The 20,006-nt window shown below is 39.9% G+C and overlaps 1 protein-coding gene across 2 annotated transcripts in view; it reads left to right on the forward strand.

The window, feature by feature from the left end:
• GRM7 (glutamate metabotropic receptor 7) overlaps positions 1–20,006 on the forward strand; it is a gene marked incomplete at both ends in the record, with an annotated part of 300,368 nt that overhangs the window by 180,560 nt on the left and 99,802 nt on the right. For both annotated transcript variants that reach the window (XM_080625888.1, XM_080625889.1), the window contains one exon: positions 9,714–9,854. In XM_080625888.1, coding sequence (XP_080482014.1) covers positions 9,714–9,854 — 141 coding nt within the window. The remainder of the gene's footprint in view (positions 1–9,713; positions 9,855–20,006) is intronic.

The following is a 20,006-nucleotide window of genomic DNA, read 5'->3' on the forward strand; positions in this document are numbered from 1 at the left end:
GAGGTATAACAATGCAACTGAGCATTGATTTGGTGTTTGCAAGTTGATTTTAAGTACGTGTGCCAGAACAGCATGGCTGGGGCTGTGCATTGTCCACCGCCGGGTTATTTATGGCTCTACATCTTGGAATTTAGGTCGTGTACCACAGGGTGATGGAAAACTACCTTTTGTGTAGCATCATTGTTGGTCCTGTCCTAGGCTTGTCAGCTGAATTAGAGCATGTGTGGCACAGCAGTGTGGGGTGTGATCTTCTGAGTGGTCAGAGTGCCTTAGGGGGGAGATGCTGCGTTGCCAACCTCAGCCTTTCCTCCACAGCCTCTCCTCCATGGGCAGCTCTGACTTTCCACTTAGCTTACTGTGGCATGTTAATTTGTATTTTTTTGTTATTACTAATTTTAACCTGTTGAACATCTTTAGGGGTTACTCCAGTTGCTGCATTACAACGTAAAGGGATTTCTGTGTTTTTATCCTCACTTTAAATTATGCAAGGAGATGACTTGAGTTTAAATGCTTTTAAGCATTTTGTCTGTTGCTGCTATCAAAGAGAGGAAAGCCACTCTCATGTTCTGCATTTAGACCTTCTGTATCTCTCTCTGATTTTACTGTTCTGCATTATTAAAACAAAATAGGCCGCCAGTGGAACAGCTTCTCCTGTTTAATCCAAAAGGGTAGGGAGGAAGAACTCAGAAAAAGAAAGGAAGGAGACATCAATGCATACAAAGGGATTTAGTTCAGTAGTTAATTGCAAATGAAAAATTAAAATAAGAGCTGAGAATTTGGGGGTGTTATTAATGGGAAAGATCTGTATCCTGACCCATGGACCTGCCTTGCTACCACTTTGCTCCATGTGCCTGGGTGATGCTGTTTAACTCTGCTTGAGCCTCATTGCTGCTGCATGAGATTGCTGCAGAAGCTGATCTATTTTTCAGTAAAGCAGAAAGCAACAGATAATTTGAGGAAGACTGGGTATGCAAGCGAGAGGGAAAGCAAGCTGTTAGCTAAGTTGCCTTGTGATAAGTATTAAAAAGAAAAGCTTTTTGCTCATCTTCAGATATGAGCAGTACTAAAGGTCCTAGAAAGACAAATGGCCCATTTTCAATAACTGGGCAGCGTGAAAGGGTGAATTACTGGGAGAAACATTCTGCTTCTGGATGTATTCTTAAATCTGTCCTGTTTGTCCTGACTCTGGTGATAATCATCATAGCAGATACATATCCTTACTTGCAAAAGTAGGCTTATGTGAGCAGCGCTTCTTCCTTGACTGGGATGCTGCATATTGCAATTCACAAAAAATTATTCATTCCTGCAGCAGGAGTTGTTTGAATAATAAGTGGAGTATTCAGCTGAAAGCAGAGCACTGTATGTGTTATACAGATATCAACCTAGAAAGTCCCTCTGTGGCTGAAAAAGCAAGAGCCTTATGAAGCTTACAGTCCTTTGGGGGAAGAGGAACACAAGCTGCCTTCATCTTCTGCCCCGTAACAACTCTCTTGATGCTTTGAGACTTGGATTTCGTCTTTTGCTCTTCATAAAGAAAACAGTGGGTCCCTCTTGGTTAGAACATCAGCCTCCTGCTCGGGCAAAAGGATGATCCCAATGCCATCCAGAAGACCATGGCAACAAGGGAAAAAAGATGGGGCTGAGCAATTTGTTGTGTGTGTCCAGTACCTCTTGCAATGGGAAAATCTCATCCTCAGCTGAGGCATATAGCTGGTGGTATCACGATAAAAATAGCATGTAGGAGAAACAATTTTAGGAGTTTCTGCTGTTTATATTGATAAAAATAGGAGCTCTGTGAAAGTAAGAAGTGCCTGAGGGCAATAAAATGTAGAATAATGAATAATAATGTACTTCTATATTAACCTTTCTATTACAGCAGTGGCTAGACACCACCTAGGTCATGATCTCATTGCTGTGGCAGCTGTATAACTTTATAAAACTGATAGTGAGGATACTTAGCCAATATCTGTTTCAATAATAAAAGCTTTATAGTTTAAAATCCCAAATTTGCTCTAAGTGTGGAAAGCTGAATTTCCTTTATGCGTGATTTCTGACATGTCTATAAAAAGACAAATATGACATCAACTAAAGTACCCTTTTTCGCTGTTATAATCAGCAACTATTACAAAAGAAAACAACTGCAAAGCATTTCTATGGCATAAAGGAAATTAATAAAATCATGAGATATTATGGCCTTTTTACTGACTAAGAAGGTCAAGAAAATATCTGTAGAGTATCTTAATGGCTTTGTAATACATAACACTTATGTGTGGCTTGGGCAACATAATAAAATCTGAGAAAAAGACTATCCATTTTAAAACTGATCTTATCATTCTACACCTAATGCTCTTATCCCAGCTTTAATGTCAGTAAATCAAACTATTTTGGCTTGAACGCTAGGAAAATCAGAATATTGAATAGCTGCATTCAACTCACTTGATATCAGTCATTATAGTAAGTGATGGTTTAGTAGCTGGGTAAATAAAATTTGTATAACTAGCAATCATTAGTGTGGATATACTTTGAACAAAATAGAGAAGAATAAAAATATTGGAAACTGATAAAATCTACTCATATGAAATTGGGTCAATATGCTGTATTTGCTCCCGAGCCACTTTGGCTGAGAAAGAAAACATTTCAGGCACATGAGAAATGTGGTAGGTCAACAACTTTGTGTTTTAATTAGGCTTAATTATTTTCCTTATTAAATAACCCAAGAGCCCTTGAAGTCATTGCTGACACATGAAATAGATGCTTCACAGCGTGTGCTAGCAGTTTGGTCAATGAGAAGTGACAGAAGCGCTCCTAATAAATATCTGGTTTGTCCATGCCAATGGCTCGTTATCATCATGGATCTTCTGAGCCGCCTGCCCACAGCTCTCCTCCTGAGATACTGGGAACTTCACTTGGCTGCTGGTAATTTCACTGGTGCACAACATTGCATCCTCTAAAGTAATTTTAATCTCTTTCTTTTCCTCTCTCTCTTTGGGTACCTCCTTGCCCTCTTGTCTTTCTCATCTGCAGCCTGTCCTTTCACCATAGATGTGTGCCTGACATCTTCCCATGACAAATGCTTCCTATGCAAGCCTACGTTTTTTTTTTCTCCCCTCTGTAATGCAGCTGACCATGGCAAACCACATCATTACTTTTGAAGCCTGGTTTATCCTCCAACGCATGTATAATTCCCTCAGCCATCTCTGCCAGGGAAGCTGAGCATTATGCTTTCAGGCAGAAAATGGGCAAAATGCAATATCAAATAGAAGGAGAGATGCAAGATTAATGTTAAAAATAAATCATTTGGGTCTGGGTTTTTGTTTGTTTGGGTTTTTTTGGGGGGTGTAAAAAAAAAAAAAAAAAAAAAAAAAAACGAAAAACCACAAGGCAGCAACCTCATTTTCTATTTGAAAATTGAGATGCTCTAAAAGTCCTTCTGGCTCTGCAGCTGTGTGGCATCCTTCCTTGGTGCGGTGCTCTGGTCCAGGATGACTTCAGGGGTTTCTGAGAGTGGATGGGGCAGCTGGAGGGCAGCAGGAGTTTCCTGGGGCAGGGCTGGACACTGTGCTGGCACTCTCCATCTGGATGACTGACCATAAAATGCCCAGGTGAAATTTGACACGCAGAGTTTGACCACAGCCAGCTGGGGGTGAGCCACGGGAATTCCCCCTGAAATTTCTAATGTGCCTCCCCTCACCTGGACTTCACCAGCCCTCCATCATGCTTGGGAGAGGGCCCTTTTTTTATTTTAAGTCTGTTTCATTGCTACGTAGTTAATGTGTATAGCAATCCTGGGTGCAAAAATAGATGAACACATTTAGGTACTGTCATGTCTGTATGTGTTAAGAATAATGATTTAATCAAATGACAGTGATTTAAAGTAATGAGACTTGTTTTAATTTGTAAAATCTAAAAAAAAAAAAAAAACAAACCATCTGTATTTCTTAAAAGTATTTGCTGAAAAAAGTAATTTTCTTAAGTATATGAGGAATGTTGGGAAATCGCTAACTCTTGTCACTTGGGTGTAGCACTTGGCCATGTACAAGGGTAAGAGCAGGTGCTTATGCTTGCCACAGTTGTGCTCATGCCTTAGGAGGAGCTTGGGAGAACTGGAGAGCTACTGTAGTTGTGGCTGTTAAACTTGTGTGAATTAAATCGTTATGCATTAGCTCATAATCTTTGTATAGATCCATCATAGCCTTAAGATTCAAAATACAATAACATAGATATGTAACTGCTTTACAAAATATTCTTTAGTTGGAATTTAATCATTAAACTCATCATGGGATTCCTAGTGTTTAAGTCCACTAACAAAGGTAGTTGCATGGTAGCAGTAACACTAGCAAAAGATTAGTATTTGCTGAGAACTGGTTATGTGGGGCTTGCTTTACTTATTAGCATACATCTAATGTGAAGCTTAAAAATGGTAAGATCTTTAAATTGATCCTATTTTCTCTTAATTGAAAAATTTATTTTTCCTCTAGGTTTCTTGTTTGTTTGTTTTTAAGTTGCTTTAAAGTACATTGAACACAATTATCCTTCTGAAAATAATGGTGGGGAAAAAAATGAAATGGTAGGGATTTGCTGGCTCAAATCACAGAGCAACAAGCGTGTTGTGTATTCAGTTCAGCCAGTGTATTTCAGCAGTCATAATAACTGCTCTGACAGGATTCGTGAGAATGATATAGAAAAAAAACCCAAAACAGAACAGGAAAAAAAAATTGGTTTAGGAGTGGTGAGATTCCACTGAGCGTTCTTTGCTAACTCTTAAATTGAATGAAAATCTCATCCACTGTGAACTGTCACCATTCAACTCACTCAGTTGATAGTATGAAACATTCTAGGTCTTATTCTGTGGTACATCATACCCCAGCTGTGCACATGTGCCAGCGCTTTGTGTAAAAACTGAAAACATTTATCAACTAGAAAGTGGTGCCTATGAGCACACTCCTGGCCTTGCTCCTGTGGAGCCGTGTAGGACTCTTTCCACTTGATCCTGGCTATGGAGATGGGAGGTTACTTAGCCATGAGTATGTTGGGAAGGAAGACTATTTGCAAAGGTGATGCCTTAGAAGTCTTCAGGATTTTGGCTATGTGGGAGCAGTAGTGCACTGATATGCAATGCAACCGAAACAGCAAGTGAGTGCACAGTACTTCCACTTGGTTGGAGTAGAAGTTTGGCATGCTGCATAACTCCATTCCTCAGTCAGTCACTTGCCTACTTGTTTTGATCAATACAAACTAATGGTAAAAAATGTACACACTTTAATAGGGATCTGTATTCCTTCTTGAGAATGCAGAAGGATCATTAAAAAAATCAATGATAATGTTATTATTTGTTATTAAATCTGTAAAGGTTTTGAGTAATTCTCATGGAATTCTATTACAGCTTTATCAAGACATTGATTTTTATCTTATTAGTTGTACAGCACTTTTCCCAGAGGTCGGGTAGTTTGGCACACTGGTAAGGTATAATTTTCTGAGCCATGTATGTATCTCAGATCTTATGACTCAATATCCCCTTTGAAATGCTCTTTTAATTACGAGTAAAACTAATACACATGGTCTTACAGGAAAACAGGTTTAGCTTGCATTTACCTAAAACCTCAGAGTGTTTTCTAAATTTTCTTCTCACCCATCCACTTGTATATTTTCCTTAGGAAATTTCATTCCAGTAGTGCAGAAATTGTGCAGTCCCTTCTAGAGACCATGCACAGAAACATTCCTAAGTCACTGCTTTGCTATTAATTGAGTAAAACAGTTGTGACAGGAGAGTTTTACTAAATTGTTTCCCTAAAACATAGGAAACACAGGTTAAGTCCCTGCTTGAGCATAAATGCAACAGATCAGGGGTCTCTGCAATCACAGGTCAACTCTTTCCCTGCAGCCTCATGCAGTTTTATTCTGGGAAGCTGTCCTGGGTTCAGCAGCAGCAGTCACTTTTCTTCTTCTTAGTAGCTGGTGCAGTGCTGTGTTTTTGACTTTCAGCCTGGGAACAGCGCTGATAACACTGATGGTTTTAGTTGTTGCTCAGTAATGTTTACTCTGACCAAGGACTTTCTGAGTCTCATGCTCTGCCATGAGGGGAAGAGGGGAAGCCAGGAGGAAGCAGAGACAGGACACCTGACCCAAACTAGTCAAAGAGATATTCCATACCACAGCATGTCACACCCACTATATAAACTGATGGCAGTTACCTGGAAGGGCGAGATGACTGCTTGGGTTGGGCTGGGTATTGGTCAGCTGGTGGTGAGTGTTTGCATTCTCTTCCCTTGTTATTTCCCTTATCATTATTACTATTAGTGGCAGCAGTAGTGGTTTTGTGTTATACCTTAGTTACTGGACTGTTCTTATCTCAACCCATGGGAGTTACATTCTTTCGATTCTCCTCCCCATCTCTCCGGGAGCAGTGGGAGGAAGGTGGGGGGGGATGGGACTGAGTGAGCGGCTGCGTGGTTCTGGGTTGCTGGCTGGGCTTAAACCACAACAGAAGCTTTTATTTCAAGCTACAAAATCCACGTTAAGGGCAGGATGAGCTGTACTGAGTATATGGAGTTGACTTAAATATTCAGTAGTACTTAAATATACCACCGAGGTTTTCTCCTGCCCCGTTCTGATGTTTTTCTTGCAGGTTTCCATAGTCCTTCAGGTGCTGGCTACCAGCTAGAGAGCATGGTACTGAGTTGGTATGGCCTGTCATTTAGGGTTTGTCACCATCCTGAAGCACTCTGAGATATTTGTTGCAGAAGAAACCAACCCATGTTTTCTAGTGATGCTGGAGGTGAAATTTTAATTTGCTTTCAGCCTGTTTCTGGAAGACCCCAATACTTATATTTCTGATTTGATTTTTGGAGATAGTGTCTTATGGAGCAGTGGGCTTTGGATGCAAGTCACGAACAGTAGGTTCTGAATTAGGAAAATATATATTACAGTTGGGTCAATGGTACACAAAGCTAATACAAGCAGACAGATTGACCCCACTCCTAATCTTCTTTTTTATTTGAAAACATCTGTTTACATGCTGTCTATTTTTATCCCACAGCGGATGGATTGCTATGCTAATTTAACGATGCCATATGTTTTTCCTCTGACTCAATTTCATTGTGTGGAGTGCCAGATTGCATCAATTTACCCACCTATTTCAGTGAGAGAAATTGTTGGCTATGGTGCAAGGAACTTTTTTCTCTCTTTCAATGGAATATGTATTTACTGTCATTCCTAACTGCAAAATCAAAAGGAACCATGTGATCATGCAATATAGAGAGATGGTTTAGTATTTATAAGAGCTTGCTGCTTCTGTGTTTCCACCCTCTTCTGCAATGCTAGTATAGGCTGTAAAGCCAAGTAAAGGGACAAAGTAGATATTCTGAGATTTGCATCTTCAATGGTTTTGCACTGTAATTTAGCTCTGAGCTTCTCAGTGTGCAACCAGCATTTTCAAGACCTCTTTCTGATTGATCTGCTTTATCCAGGTTTCAGATTTGTATATTTGTATAGTTTGAAAACCTCAACAGCCTTCATAGAAAAAGAAAAAAACTCTTTTGTAACTGAACTTGACTGGAATTACAGTTTTGGAAGGTTGCATGAAGAATACTAAATTTAACTGTCTCTGTAAGCAAAAGCTCTGATGTTGCTCATTGCAGGCTAAAACAAGATAACTAGAAAGACTTAGGAAAAGTACTCAGCACTACTGATAGTGGTGAATATCCTGCTATTCCAATATGCTTTTGTAAGACTGATATAACTCTCTGAAGAGAATGGGCATGGTGCCCTTATATCAGAGGGACTGTCAGATTTAGGAAAGTCTGCAAAACCAAGGAGGGATTTTGGCTGACAGGAGCCTGTAAACTGGCAAAAGGGGTGGAACAACTATTGCTTGTTTTCCTGGCACCTCTGGTGTAGAGGTGATAAACCTTTTCCATGTTCTATGCCAAGAATACTTGGCAGTGTCACTCCATGTGCTTTTCCTTCTGAACAGATGAGAGAATACAGCTTCTGTTGGCTGCAATAAGAAAAAAAAAAAAGACAAGAGAAAAAAGACAAAAGGCTTTGTGTATGAGTGTGCAGATGTGAACTCGTATATTTATCCTTGTGCAGATCATCTGTTTGCCAAGCAAACCCAAAAGTATACTGGGATAGCAATGCAATAAAAATGTTGTGGGAGGGTGGTGATCCTCACTGTCATTGCTCTCATGATCCTGAGGACCCACCACTGTCCATCAGGAGTGGCTTCACGCAGTGAGATGGGTGCCCGAGACACTGCCCTATGAGTATGGGGCACACTGTGTTCTTGTGGGATCCTCAGTCACGGCAGAACCAAAGGTCAGATTTCGGCTATCGTGCTAGTACTTAGGACAAGTGTCTATTGATTTGTGATTGTTTGCACAAAGGTTTATTTAAGCCTTTGGGAGTTAACTCAGTTTTGGAAGAGAATGAAGGATAGAAGGGTGCTTAAATACAGCCAAGTGAAACAAGGTGCCTGGGATAGTTAGTAATGTGATGTTCCTTTTGATAATCTTTGAAGGGGTATTGTGTGAACTGGGAAAGGGTATCTGGCTCACTTTTAAACTACAGAGTTTGAAAACTCAATCCCTACCTTATGGCAGATGTAATTTGTGATCAGAATTAAATGGATCAGGATCTAATTTTGTAGCAGAGTTTTATTTTTTTTAATTAGCTTTCTTGATTTGCAAACGTTTAGATAAACCTTTTCTTTAATCACTATACACATGCATGTGTGTGTTTCCGTAGATAGGTGTGTATATATAGTGATACACATTTCTGCAAAAAAAAATAATGAAACCAAAGGAAAGTATATTTCTGTTCTGGCAAGTTGGTAAGGTGCTACAGAGAGAGAGAGGATATGGTTAAGAGCAGTATGAAAACTAAGTACTATTTGCTGCTTCACAGTTACTCAATAGTTATGCAGTTTATTTCGGTGAATAGAGGACTAGGTTTCTGCAATGCAAGGCAACGTGGGGGCTTCAAATATCTTCATTGCCCTTCAGCTCAAGTATTGAAAATTGTAATGTTTCTCCCCATTATTTTAATATTGGAGTTGTGTATCATTTTTACCCTTGCAGTATTGCAAGCTGTTTGTGACTTCACTAGTAGACTGAATCTCACAGGTCTAAGGAAGGAAACCTTCCCCCTGCACCCATCCCAGGATGTCCAATCCCAGTAAACTGTGGTGATTCACAGTTACCTCTTAGAAGTTTTCCTCTCTGAGCTTATCTGTACCTTTCTGAAAGGAAATTAAAGGAAAAATTTATGCTCTGAAACCAATAAGGTGGACTGATAATGGCCAGTTTAGATGAAACTGCCTTCTCTGGAGGTCTGGAGAGGTTAATTGCAAAATTAGTTGTGTTGAGCTCAATCTAATATCAGCTGTACTATATCATTTATTTTCATTCCTTATTGGTATATATCTAATTAATGCTTTCAGCTTATAACTCTCTTTTATATTAATTTCTGTTTTACATATATCTTACCTAGCTTTATACCTCACAGCAGCAACGTAATTGACTTGCAAGATGTAGCTGGTTAGGTAAAATGTGCAATGGACTTCCTTCCTTTCCATGGCCATCCCGTCTGGATAGGGATGTGAATGTGTGCTGGATGTTGAAAAAGTTATAAACAGAAATACTTGTTTTCCAGGCTGCAGTAGTTCCCGTGCATTACGAACTGAACTTCAGATTTCTACTTGTCTCCTTCTCCAGGGTTTGATACCTATTTCACCTCCCGCACCTTGGAGAACAACAGAAGGAACGTGTGGTTTGCAGAGTACTGGGAGGAGAACTTCAACTGCAAGTTAACCATCAGCGGATCGAAGAAGGAAGACACAGACCGTAAATGCACAGGTAACTTAATTCGCTTCACCCTCCTTGCGCTGCTGGACGTGAGCTACAGTGGAATGGCAGCATGGCTGATGTAGGGAAGCTTGGCTGGAGACAGATTGGAGAAATAAATTGTGTTTTTGTAGGTTGTAGAGAAAACGGAACAGCAGCATCTGCCTTGCAGTACAAAAGAAGTAGGTGAGACGCAGCAAAAAATACATTCTTCTATTTCTTCCTTCTGGCTGTCCATCCAGCAGCAAAATCAATATTTTCTATGGGACCCAGAAGTGCTTTTGATTAGTACAGGGTGGCTTGGGGGGGTGGGATTGTTAGTTTGTTTTAGACATGAGAATATTTCCACAACTTGTGCCTTGTCACCCACTTGCAAATCACAAATTGGCCACCTCCTGTGTCTGCTCACTGTCCTGTACTAACCATGTGCATTTGAACTGAACTTTTGGAGGAAGTGCACCTGTAGGAAAGTAGTAGTACAGGGTGAGATGTTTTCATTTTAGGTAGCATAAAGTTGTTACTCAGATTCTTGTTCTCACTAATGTTGCTTAAGAAATTGGGGTTAAATAATTCATTTTGCAACCTCAATTAGGTAAATTTCAGTCTGTAGTTGTGACTGAGGTTCGTGACTTTTAGTAATGTCTTGTTTGGCCTCTCATTTTCTGATGGCTGACAGGTTCACCCCTTTTTACCTTGTATGAGGTACCACCACCATTTGAAAGATCATATTTTTCCAGGAATTCCTGTTTCTTATGACATGAAGACTCAGGGACTTATTTTTAGTACAGAGATGCCCAAGGACGATTTCATTTTTAACTGAGTTACATGATTCTTAGCACAACCATCTTAATGGCACTGATGTGTTCTTGGAGTCATCCAGGACTGGCCAAGTGCTACCATAGGGATAACAGCAATATTGCCAGTTTAATGATCTTGTGCTGATTGAAGGTACTGGGGGTACTTGTCTAGAAAAGTATTTCTAAAACTCCAAAATGTGGTGATCTGCCCTCAAACTGCGAGGTCGCTGACGAGCTGGTGTTTGTGACGTTAATGTCTGTAGTGCAGAGCTGGGCATTTGCTCAGGGCTTAAATGGCAGCAGAGAAGCTTTGACCAGAACATATATCCCATGATACAGATGGTAAGGCCAATAACATTGTCTGACATCCACCTTGCCTTTGCCTTCCTTTGCCTTTCCTTCCCTCTCATTTTAATAATTCATGACTGCAGTTTTAACGTATTATGTTGAATAATTGCCTTGAATTTTGATCAAAGGAAATTAGTTCATAGGGAGGATATGTTTCACTTTGAAAATTGATGAAAACTTTCCATATTTCATATCATCTGCTTTTGGTTTCAATTCATGGATGGGAGTAGGAGTGTTGTTCATAGAAACAGTGCAGTTAGCACTGGGAATACGCTGCTGTTAATTTTGGCATTTGGAATCTCCCTCGAAGGCTGGAATTGGACTAAGAATTCCTAAAAGATCTTTGGGATAATTTCTAAAAGTGTCATCTCACCCTTATTGTTTATGCCATTATTTTATTACAGTTGCTCACAGTCTATGCTTCCTGATGTGAGCATAAAATGGCGTTCTGCTTTCCCTCAGCAAAGACTCAGCAGAAACATTTGTTTTCAATGGCTAACTTACCCTATCGAACTGAAATGCCGCATTATAGCTCGATATTGTACCAAATGACATGCCCTGACATCTTCCTTCCTTCTTCTACAAACTGAAGTAAATTGTGCATCAGAAAAAGCATTAGCTTTGAATAATATTGCTAGTATGAGAGTTGTAATGTCTCACTGATGTAATAATATTATGAATGATCATCATCATTATTTTAAAATTTGATTGGTAATTTGTAATGCAGCAAGGTAGTAGGCTACAGGCCATCGGTTCCTGACAGCAGTATTGCTCCTGAGCACCAGCGTGAGGTGTGGGAGCTCCTGCTCTGAATCGATCTGCTTGCGCATAGCAGGGAGCTCAGTGTTCATGGAGCACAGGCTGCGACCATGAAGAGAAGCTTCTCCAAGAAGGACATTGCAGGCAGCTTACCTTTTCATATTATTACAACTTTCTGAAATACCTCTACATGCACAACTTCTGCCTTAATAACGCTTGTATTTATTTAAGCATAAAAATTTTCCCTAACTGGGGAAAAATGTTCTTTACGGGAAAGGATTAACAGAAGAAAACAACTATCTTTGCAGAAGAAAACGGCACTCTGTTTCATAGCTGTGATTTTGCAAAGGAATCCATACTGAATGCTCTGCCCACATTGTGTTACATGCAGAGATGGGATCTGGGCTTTGTGAGCTCAACTGAAGATACTTTCATGTACAAAACCATACTGTAATAACATTACCAGTGCCATGAGATTTGGGGATTTAGAATTAACGGATGATAAAACAAGCATTTTGTATATATATTGTCATGAGCCAGGAAGTTGACAAGTTTCAAAGTGATTATTGACATCAAATATACAGCGCTGACTATTTAATAGTATTATACTGTGCCACCTCTGTGCAGACAGCCATAGTGTGCCTGCAGGTCGCCCTGCTAACAGCAGCCATCAGCATAGGTAGCGGATAGGTGCTCCTGCTTCCAGCAGGAATGTCTCCACCTGAGGGTATGGAATATTGCCTGTGCCATCAGAAGCACCTGCACCCACCTGTGGCAGAAAGAGAAGTATGGCAGAGAGAAATACAAGCACTTGGAATACACAGAGGCATCTGCTATATCCAGAGTGCCTGCGTTTTAATGGCAGGTACCACTACCTGCAGAGGAAATTACAACACTTGACTAGTTTCCCTTATTAAACATAGCTTTTAATTCAGATAGCTTTACACTCAAGGAGACTTAATGAAGTGATATGAGGGTGATGTCACCTTGGATGTCATTTATCAGAATGTAGATTACTCAGAGAGCTTTTCTAATTACCTGCAAGTGTAATCAATCTAAAGGCACAGCCCTGAGGATGGCTCAGACAACGACTTGCTCTAAAGTAAATGCTGTGAGAATACTGCCTGCAAGATGAAATGACAGAAATTCAACAAAAGGCTTCATTGAAGTGGGACAGTTGTGTTTAGAATTTAAATTGGAGCAAGAGAAAATGCCTCAAAGGGACCCAGATTCAACTTCCCAGGCAGTGTGTAGGCTGGCGCAGTATCGGGACTCTGAATCTTCTTGGTCATTGTGCACTGAGCAGCATCTCCCCCAGCCTTGTTGTGAGCAAATTCACATGCCATGCTACACCTGGAGGAAACTCCTAGACCCGCCCATCCTGGGGCATCTCAGAGCCCTGGCCTGTGTTGGGTCCTCATGGAAGGCTAGAGGAAGAGAAGGAGGCTTTGGAGGAGGGTGATGCTGGGAGGGGGCTTGCTCCATCAGCAGGATTTTACTGGGCGAAGATTTAGTGGCTCAGAGGCCAAATCCCTGTCAAATGTAAGGAGCATCAATCACGAAAGGCTACTTTAAGGACTGAGTTTCTATCTGAAAATGTTAAAAGGAAGGATTGAAAGACCCAGGTGTCTTTGGTAAAAGTAATAATAATTAAAAAGGCAGCAATTTGAATGTGTGTATATCCACACACGCTTCTGAAGCTGAGGAGAGAATACTTTGTGCCAATGTGCATCAGAGACTTTGTGCAAGATCAGTAAATGCCTTGCTTATCAGCCTGCTTTGGATACAACTGTTGTTTACTGAGGGAAGAAGGGATCAGATTTCCATTTAGTAATGAAAAAGGTTAAAGTAGAAAAGGAATAGTTAGACGTTTACACTTTACTGTAAAGTTATGTGGCATTTACTATATGTCTGTCAGAATTTCCTGTAAATGCTTTTTCTGTAAGGCGATTTACCCTTTGAAGAGGAAGAAGCAATACAAAGTGCTAAGAGCTGCACTTGGTCTGGGTTTTCTCAAAACAAAAAATGAGTCTGAGAAATATATCAATATACTCAATATGATGGAAGCCCAAATCTAGATACCTGGCATGTTACCCTCAGTGTGGCACTGTACTGTGTTTCATGGCCATGGAAAAATAGGGATGGGAGAAAACAGAAAATTTTGGCAAACCACTTTATTATCTGTAGTTTGGTTTAAAATTATGCCAAAAGCTGGGATTTGGTGGGTTTTGGGGTTTGTTGTTTTTTGGTTTTTTTTTTTTTGAGGATAAGGAAGCTTATAGCAGTATTCTGTTTTTATTTCACCAGCAGTCGAGATGGCTTGTTCTATGAAGCCATATGTTAGGGAAAGGCAAATAATGAGAAACAAAGGATGTAGCAAATAGCAGAGCCTGAGGATATCCGATTATTTTTTATAATTTGACTACAAAGAGTGATCTAGTGCACGAATAGATTAGCAAAGTGCAATTTACTATGGAAAGGAAAATAGTTCTCTAAAGGCCATCAAAATTCCTCATCTCAGGGAAAAAATAAATTGCCTGAGATGTTTCAAGCAACTTAATGGCAGGTGGCCAACATCTAAAGCATTTTTTAAACAAATGCCAGGAGCCATGGTGTGTGTGATTCACTTTTTATGAGAGCAGCTTCATGGTCTTCATTAGGATGAATATATATTGGACTTGAGGGTATCAAAAGCCTTTAACTGTTTACAGTGCCCTAAAAATTGTGTCAAGGACAGGGGCTAAGTTTAGACTGACTCCCAGCGATGGTGTCAAGGGCTGTGAGTGCTGAAGGTGCTCCATATCCAGCACTGCTCAAGGTTCAGGATGGCAGGTTTATACAAACAAATGTTTGCTGTCGCTAGAATACAAGGGTGAAACTGAAGCTCCATTAGAACACTGCTGGTCTTTGCAGGGAGCAGCGCAGGGCTGCATTGCCGGTTGCTCCCAGCATTTCTTAGCACCCTCTTCCTATTCATGGTAAGGGTTGTGGATATCACTGGATATGGGTCCTACAGCAAATATCATGAGTTCTTCAGAAATTCATGAAAAGAAGGTTTAGGAGGATCCAAGCCATCCACAGTACATTTTTCTTTTGTCCGAGAATCCACAGCTTCAGAAAACATTCTGTCCATTGTTGCAGGTGTGCTGAACATGATGAGTGTGCCTTGAATTCCCTTCCCAAGGCTACACAGGGCTGAGCAGTTTGGTCAGCTCCCTTTAGTTAGCAGGCAATTTTCTGTGCATCAGGATGATTTTTTTCTGCAGCTACATAAAGGTGGGGGAATTTTATTATTCTATGTGTAACACAAAGACAAATTGACTGACTTGTAAGCTCTGTGGTTGAGCAGCAAAGACTGTGGAGGTCCTGCTATGCCTCTTATCCCTTTTACTATTTTATTTTTTTCCCCATCTTTCCCTCTCCTTTCTTCCCCTCAAATCTTGGCCAATGATGGTTGGTCTTTCTACTAGACCAAGTCCTTTTGTTAACACCTACTCTCATCATCTGTAAGCAGTCCTGCCTAGACAGTAGTCCTAAGGAGTCAAGGAACTGAAATACAGAAATATTTAAAGTAAAGCTGCTTGTCATCAATCCTGTATAAAAATTGTAAAACAATTTTCTTATGTCAAATACTGGCCTTGGATGTCTTTCACCTTTCCCAGCTGCCACTGGACACAGCAGGATTTGCATGCCTGTATCTCAGGGTGGATTTTTGCCCAGGATTTTATGGTGTGTGATTGATGACATAGGCGTGAGCAAAAAAGCTTTTGGTTAGCTCTTGTTACAGAGATTGCTCTGCGCATTTTCTCCTCCAGGCTCCGAGGTATGGAACAAAATGTGTGTTAATGTGTGTGTGTGAAGGTATATACTATTTCAGTGCAGAAAGGATAAAGACTAAAATTTATCTTCTTTTGCTTGCCCTGCAAGCTATGAATAAGGTTAAAAGGCACACCAGGAGGGGAAATTTATCTGGGTAATTGTTTTCCATCTTTGCTAGTATAGCCTGCCTCTTCCTCCCCTCTTTCTCAGGACCCCTACATGATGTTTCCTTGCTAGGGAGTGGCTGATCTATATTTTTGTAACTTTTCCATTGACAGTTTCTGCTTTCTCCTCTCTTTGTGGTGATTATTGTCTTTCCAGTAATGTGTGACCTTGGTTATAGACAGGTTTCTTCTCAAATTACAATGTTTAAAGGGGAAAACAAATTCAAGACACATCTCCTGAATGAAGCAGTATGCTCTCCAAGAAACCGCTTGTTACCAAGTCCAGCTCACCTTCAGGTGACTCTAACTTTTCTGAGCCAACACAGCTGCAGCCACAGCTCGGAGATGCTAAGATTTTCATGAGGATGTATGGTTAGCCAACCGTACATCTTAGTTTTGACTTACATACATACATACATACATACATGGTTTTGACTTATATTTGGAATCCAGGATTTCAGTTCTCTATTCTTTTACTAGGTTGCATTGCATCTTATTTTGTAAATACTTCAACAATCTTCAGACTGCCAGTACATCCCAATGCTAACACCTATGAGAAAAAAAAAAATCAATTTTTTGCCTGAAAAAATGTCACACGCACAAGTTTAGGTGCAAGTAAGCCATGTTAAGCACTAGCTTGCAAGTTGACTGCCTATGTGTAACACTTTCTAAGAAGAATATTTTTCATTCAATATTGCATTTTCCAAGTATGCATTGCAGTTTAATGACTGCTATGCTTTGATTTCAAAAAGTGAATCTCATTTAGCATCATAGTACCTCAAAATATATGTACACCTGAAATTCCTGAAAGAATCGTGCAAGGGTTAGTTCATTAAAACAGCCTTGAAGATTTTATTCTTAAGTTTTATGTATTTCTAAACTCTATTATCTTTCAGAAATACATTTCTTAAAATCTCTTAGATTTCTAGATTGCCAAGGTGAATTGCCAGCAAGTCCCCATGATCCAAATTACTGTCATCTTGCTATTTACATACATATTCCTCTATTTGCAAACTGCATTTTCATCCAAGTGCTCAAATACAAAGATAGCTCCAGTGTAGGCCTTCTAATCTTTAAAAAGTGCTTTTTCTACACTTTTGCTTGATCACCGTCTTCACCAGCAGTTATTGCTACAGGAAGCTTGCTTTATTTACAGGTTAGCAATATAAAGCTGTAAAGTGTCTGTGAGTTACATTGCTGCTGGCTAGCCTGGTGCTGATTTTTTTATTTATGAGTGTAGTACTTCAGCACTGGAATATAGTTGAGACCTACTGCATGCTTTAATAAGAATGTTGAATGCACAGAAGACATCTCAGGTAAGAAAATTAGGTCAGTTTTCTAATTTAAGATCTACTCTGGTGTACACATGCACACCTGAGAACAGAAACTGTGACGTGGCTTGAATCAGTGTAATCGAGGAAAAAAAATCATTGTCTGACAGATGGAAGTGGATGGAGCTTCACAGAACTCAATGCATCCCTGTAAACTTTCTGTAAACTGCTGAAGAATTATCATTGTTATTATTATCACCATCATTGTGATGTAATATTGGTATTTGTGGTATTGGAACAACAAATTTTCAGTAGGACTTTCATGAGCACTGTGCAGATGAGCACTATGCTCATTTTGGTTTTTACTGTAATACCTGTGAGTGAAGACTAGTTATAGTACAGGGATTTTTTTTTTTTTGTCCTCCTAAATGAGGAATACAGTGTAAGGCATTGTGAGAGCCTGGTTTCCTAAGTTTGATTGGAGCGTGTTAATGTGTTGGGCTTAAAGCTGACTCTGTCTGCTTTCTGAGGGTTTCAGTGATAGAGTCACTAAGCACAGCTGTATCTCTGTATATCTGCTGCTGCAGATGTCTAACTGTGGGTCAAGTGTATATCAACTTCGAAAAAAAAAAAGCCATTCTAGTTAAAAAAGGCTTCCCTGCTTGTTAGTGGCATAGAACAGTTGGCCTGACTTCCAAATTTGTTGTGCAATATGAATTTATCTCTCTTCATCAGAGTCACAGAAGGCTGTAGAGCTGTGCTGACACAGCAGGTTGCAAAGGAGATTAGGCAAGAGTTCTCTTTAACCATTAGAAGTAAGGCAGAAATCTTTTCCTAGCACAGAAGGATGTTCTTGTGTGGTTAGCAGTAGAAACTTGAAAGTTCATCTCCTTTCCCGAAGAAAATCCACGAGGATTGGATTGATGGGTTTGAGATAATGGCTTGTGTCTATAATGAGATCTTCTGAATTAGGATGGGCTGGATAGATGACTGTAACTACATAGCTGTATTATTGAATCTTGCATTTCTTTGTAAAATGACAATACATGGATTATATTGCAAAGAGGGCTGATTGTCATACTCTACTTGTTTAAATTACAATATTTACTCTAGCATATTGCTAGTTTTTCTCAAGCTGTAGTACTCAGCTGCTTTCAAATAAAGAGCTTATTTGGAGAAGCATTCAAACTTTACACCTCCTTGTATGTATAGTAATGTCTGTATCATGAGTCAATATCCAAGGAGTAACAGCTCTGATCTTATTCTGGAGAGCCCTGGATGTAGGTACTTGTCTATTAAAGATGGATCCACTTGTTTTATGCTCTTGTGCATGTTTCTGGAGTACCACAAGTACAGCCGTTGCAGCTGCACAGGCTGAACATTCTGTGTGTAGCTGGAGGAAGCTTCAGTATCATTATGAAATAGCATGTATAGGCACTTGCACAGTTACAGACTAATAATTGTAGCTGTTGCTTCATGGATGTCTCTTTGCTCACAGGCATCAGGTTTCTAATGATGCTAAATATGCCGGAGACGGATGAAGAGTATACATTTTTCTGTCAGCACTTAACCAGCTGCTGAATTCTAGCTTGTACAAATAATAGCTGCTCGTTTGAGACTTTGAGCATTCTACAATCTTTAAATTAAATCTCTTGTTAATGACGACTATCACCGGGTTCTTAGCAGCACAGTTATGTAAGTTCCTTTGAAAATGTGTTTAATCCTTCAGAAACTGAACCAATGTCTGAATTCAACTAATGTAAGCACCAGTGAAGTGCGATTTTGATATCTATCTGTATCAATTATATGTGATAAAAATTGTCCTTGCAATACTATGTATACATCGTATCATATTCCGTACTTTATGATCAGTGATGAGTCCAGAAAAATCAGTTGAAGGGGAGATGTTGAGAAAATACAGTATGAAAAACTATTTTGTCAGCTCCTTCTCTGTACAAGGAGGTGTTAAGCGTCACCCTTGTGGAGATACAACAAGGGTGACCAAGAGTACTTAAACTTGCATTTAATTTCTGTCATCTGAAGGAGACAGTACAAGAGGACCTCTTTCTCCCTGTATTGTCACTACTCTGGGTTTGCGGCTATATTTTTCCTCTTTGTTGCAGTATTTTTCTCTTGTGAAGATTTGCCTGAAGCAAGAGACCTGACTGCTCAGCCTCGTAGGAATCATAATGATGGGCACTTGAGACTTTAGTAAGAAGTGAGGTTAAATTATTTGTCATCACCTTCAAATAGATCTTTTGGAAGCAAAAAGTGCTCATGTCAATAAATTGCCTTTGTGTTTCATCCTTCTCCTGACATCCCAAGGTACTCCATTTCAAATCCATGGAGCAGAAGTGCATTCTCTTGAAATCGCTTTGTGTGCATATCTCAGGTGTCAGCTACTTCATTGCTGAAGAAAATAATGTTATCGCATGGCTCCTGAAATCACCAAGTTATGGGGAGTTAAAAAGGAAAAGATAAAAAGGCAACCTGTAAAGAGCAGGGCATGTAAGAGGAGCAGAAGATTCACAGTGCAAATGGGGTATATGTATATATATATATATATCATAGTGCAAATGGGGTTTATGTTTGCCTTCTGTGCTTTTGGTATCTTCTGAGAGCATGCAGGGTGCATGGTTTCTTGCTGCACCCAACACCTGAGTTCATCTGTTGGCTCCTTCTCTTGCACCAAGTTTTGCTTCTTTGAGACGTCCTAATAGGACTGGGCTGGGGGTTCAAGACTACCCCTTTGCCAGGAGGCATACACAGCACTGGGATTGCTATGTTTAGCTGTAAGAAGCTAATGCCTTCTGGGTTTTTTTATTCCAGGAATAATTAATAACTGAATCTCTATGCAGCCATATATGCAGGAACTAGTTCTGAAGCATGTGGTAAAATTTTCTGCTTGGTTTCTTCAGCTAAACCAAGGAGGGGAAAATAATTGCCACAGTAACATTGAAATTGGAAATAAAATTGTGGCCCATCACCTAGGTTTATTCCTGCCTG

This window comes from Psittacula echo (genome assembly GCF_963264785.1).
Source record: "Psittacula echo genome assembly, chromosome: 9".
Taxonomy (NCBI): Eukaryota; Metazoa; Chordata; class Aves; order Psittaciformes; family Psittacidae; genus Psittacula; species Psittacula echo.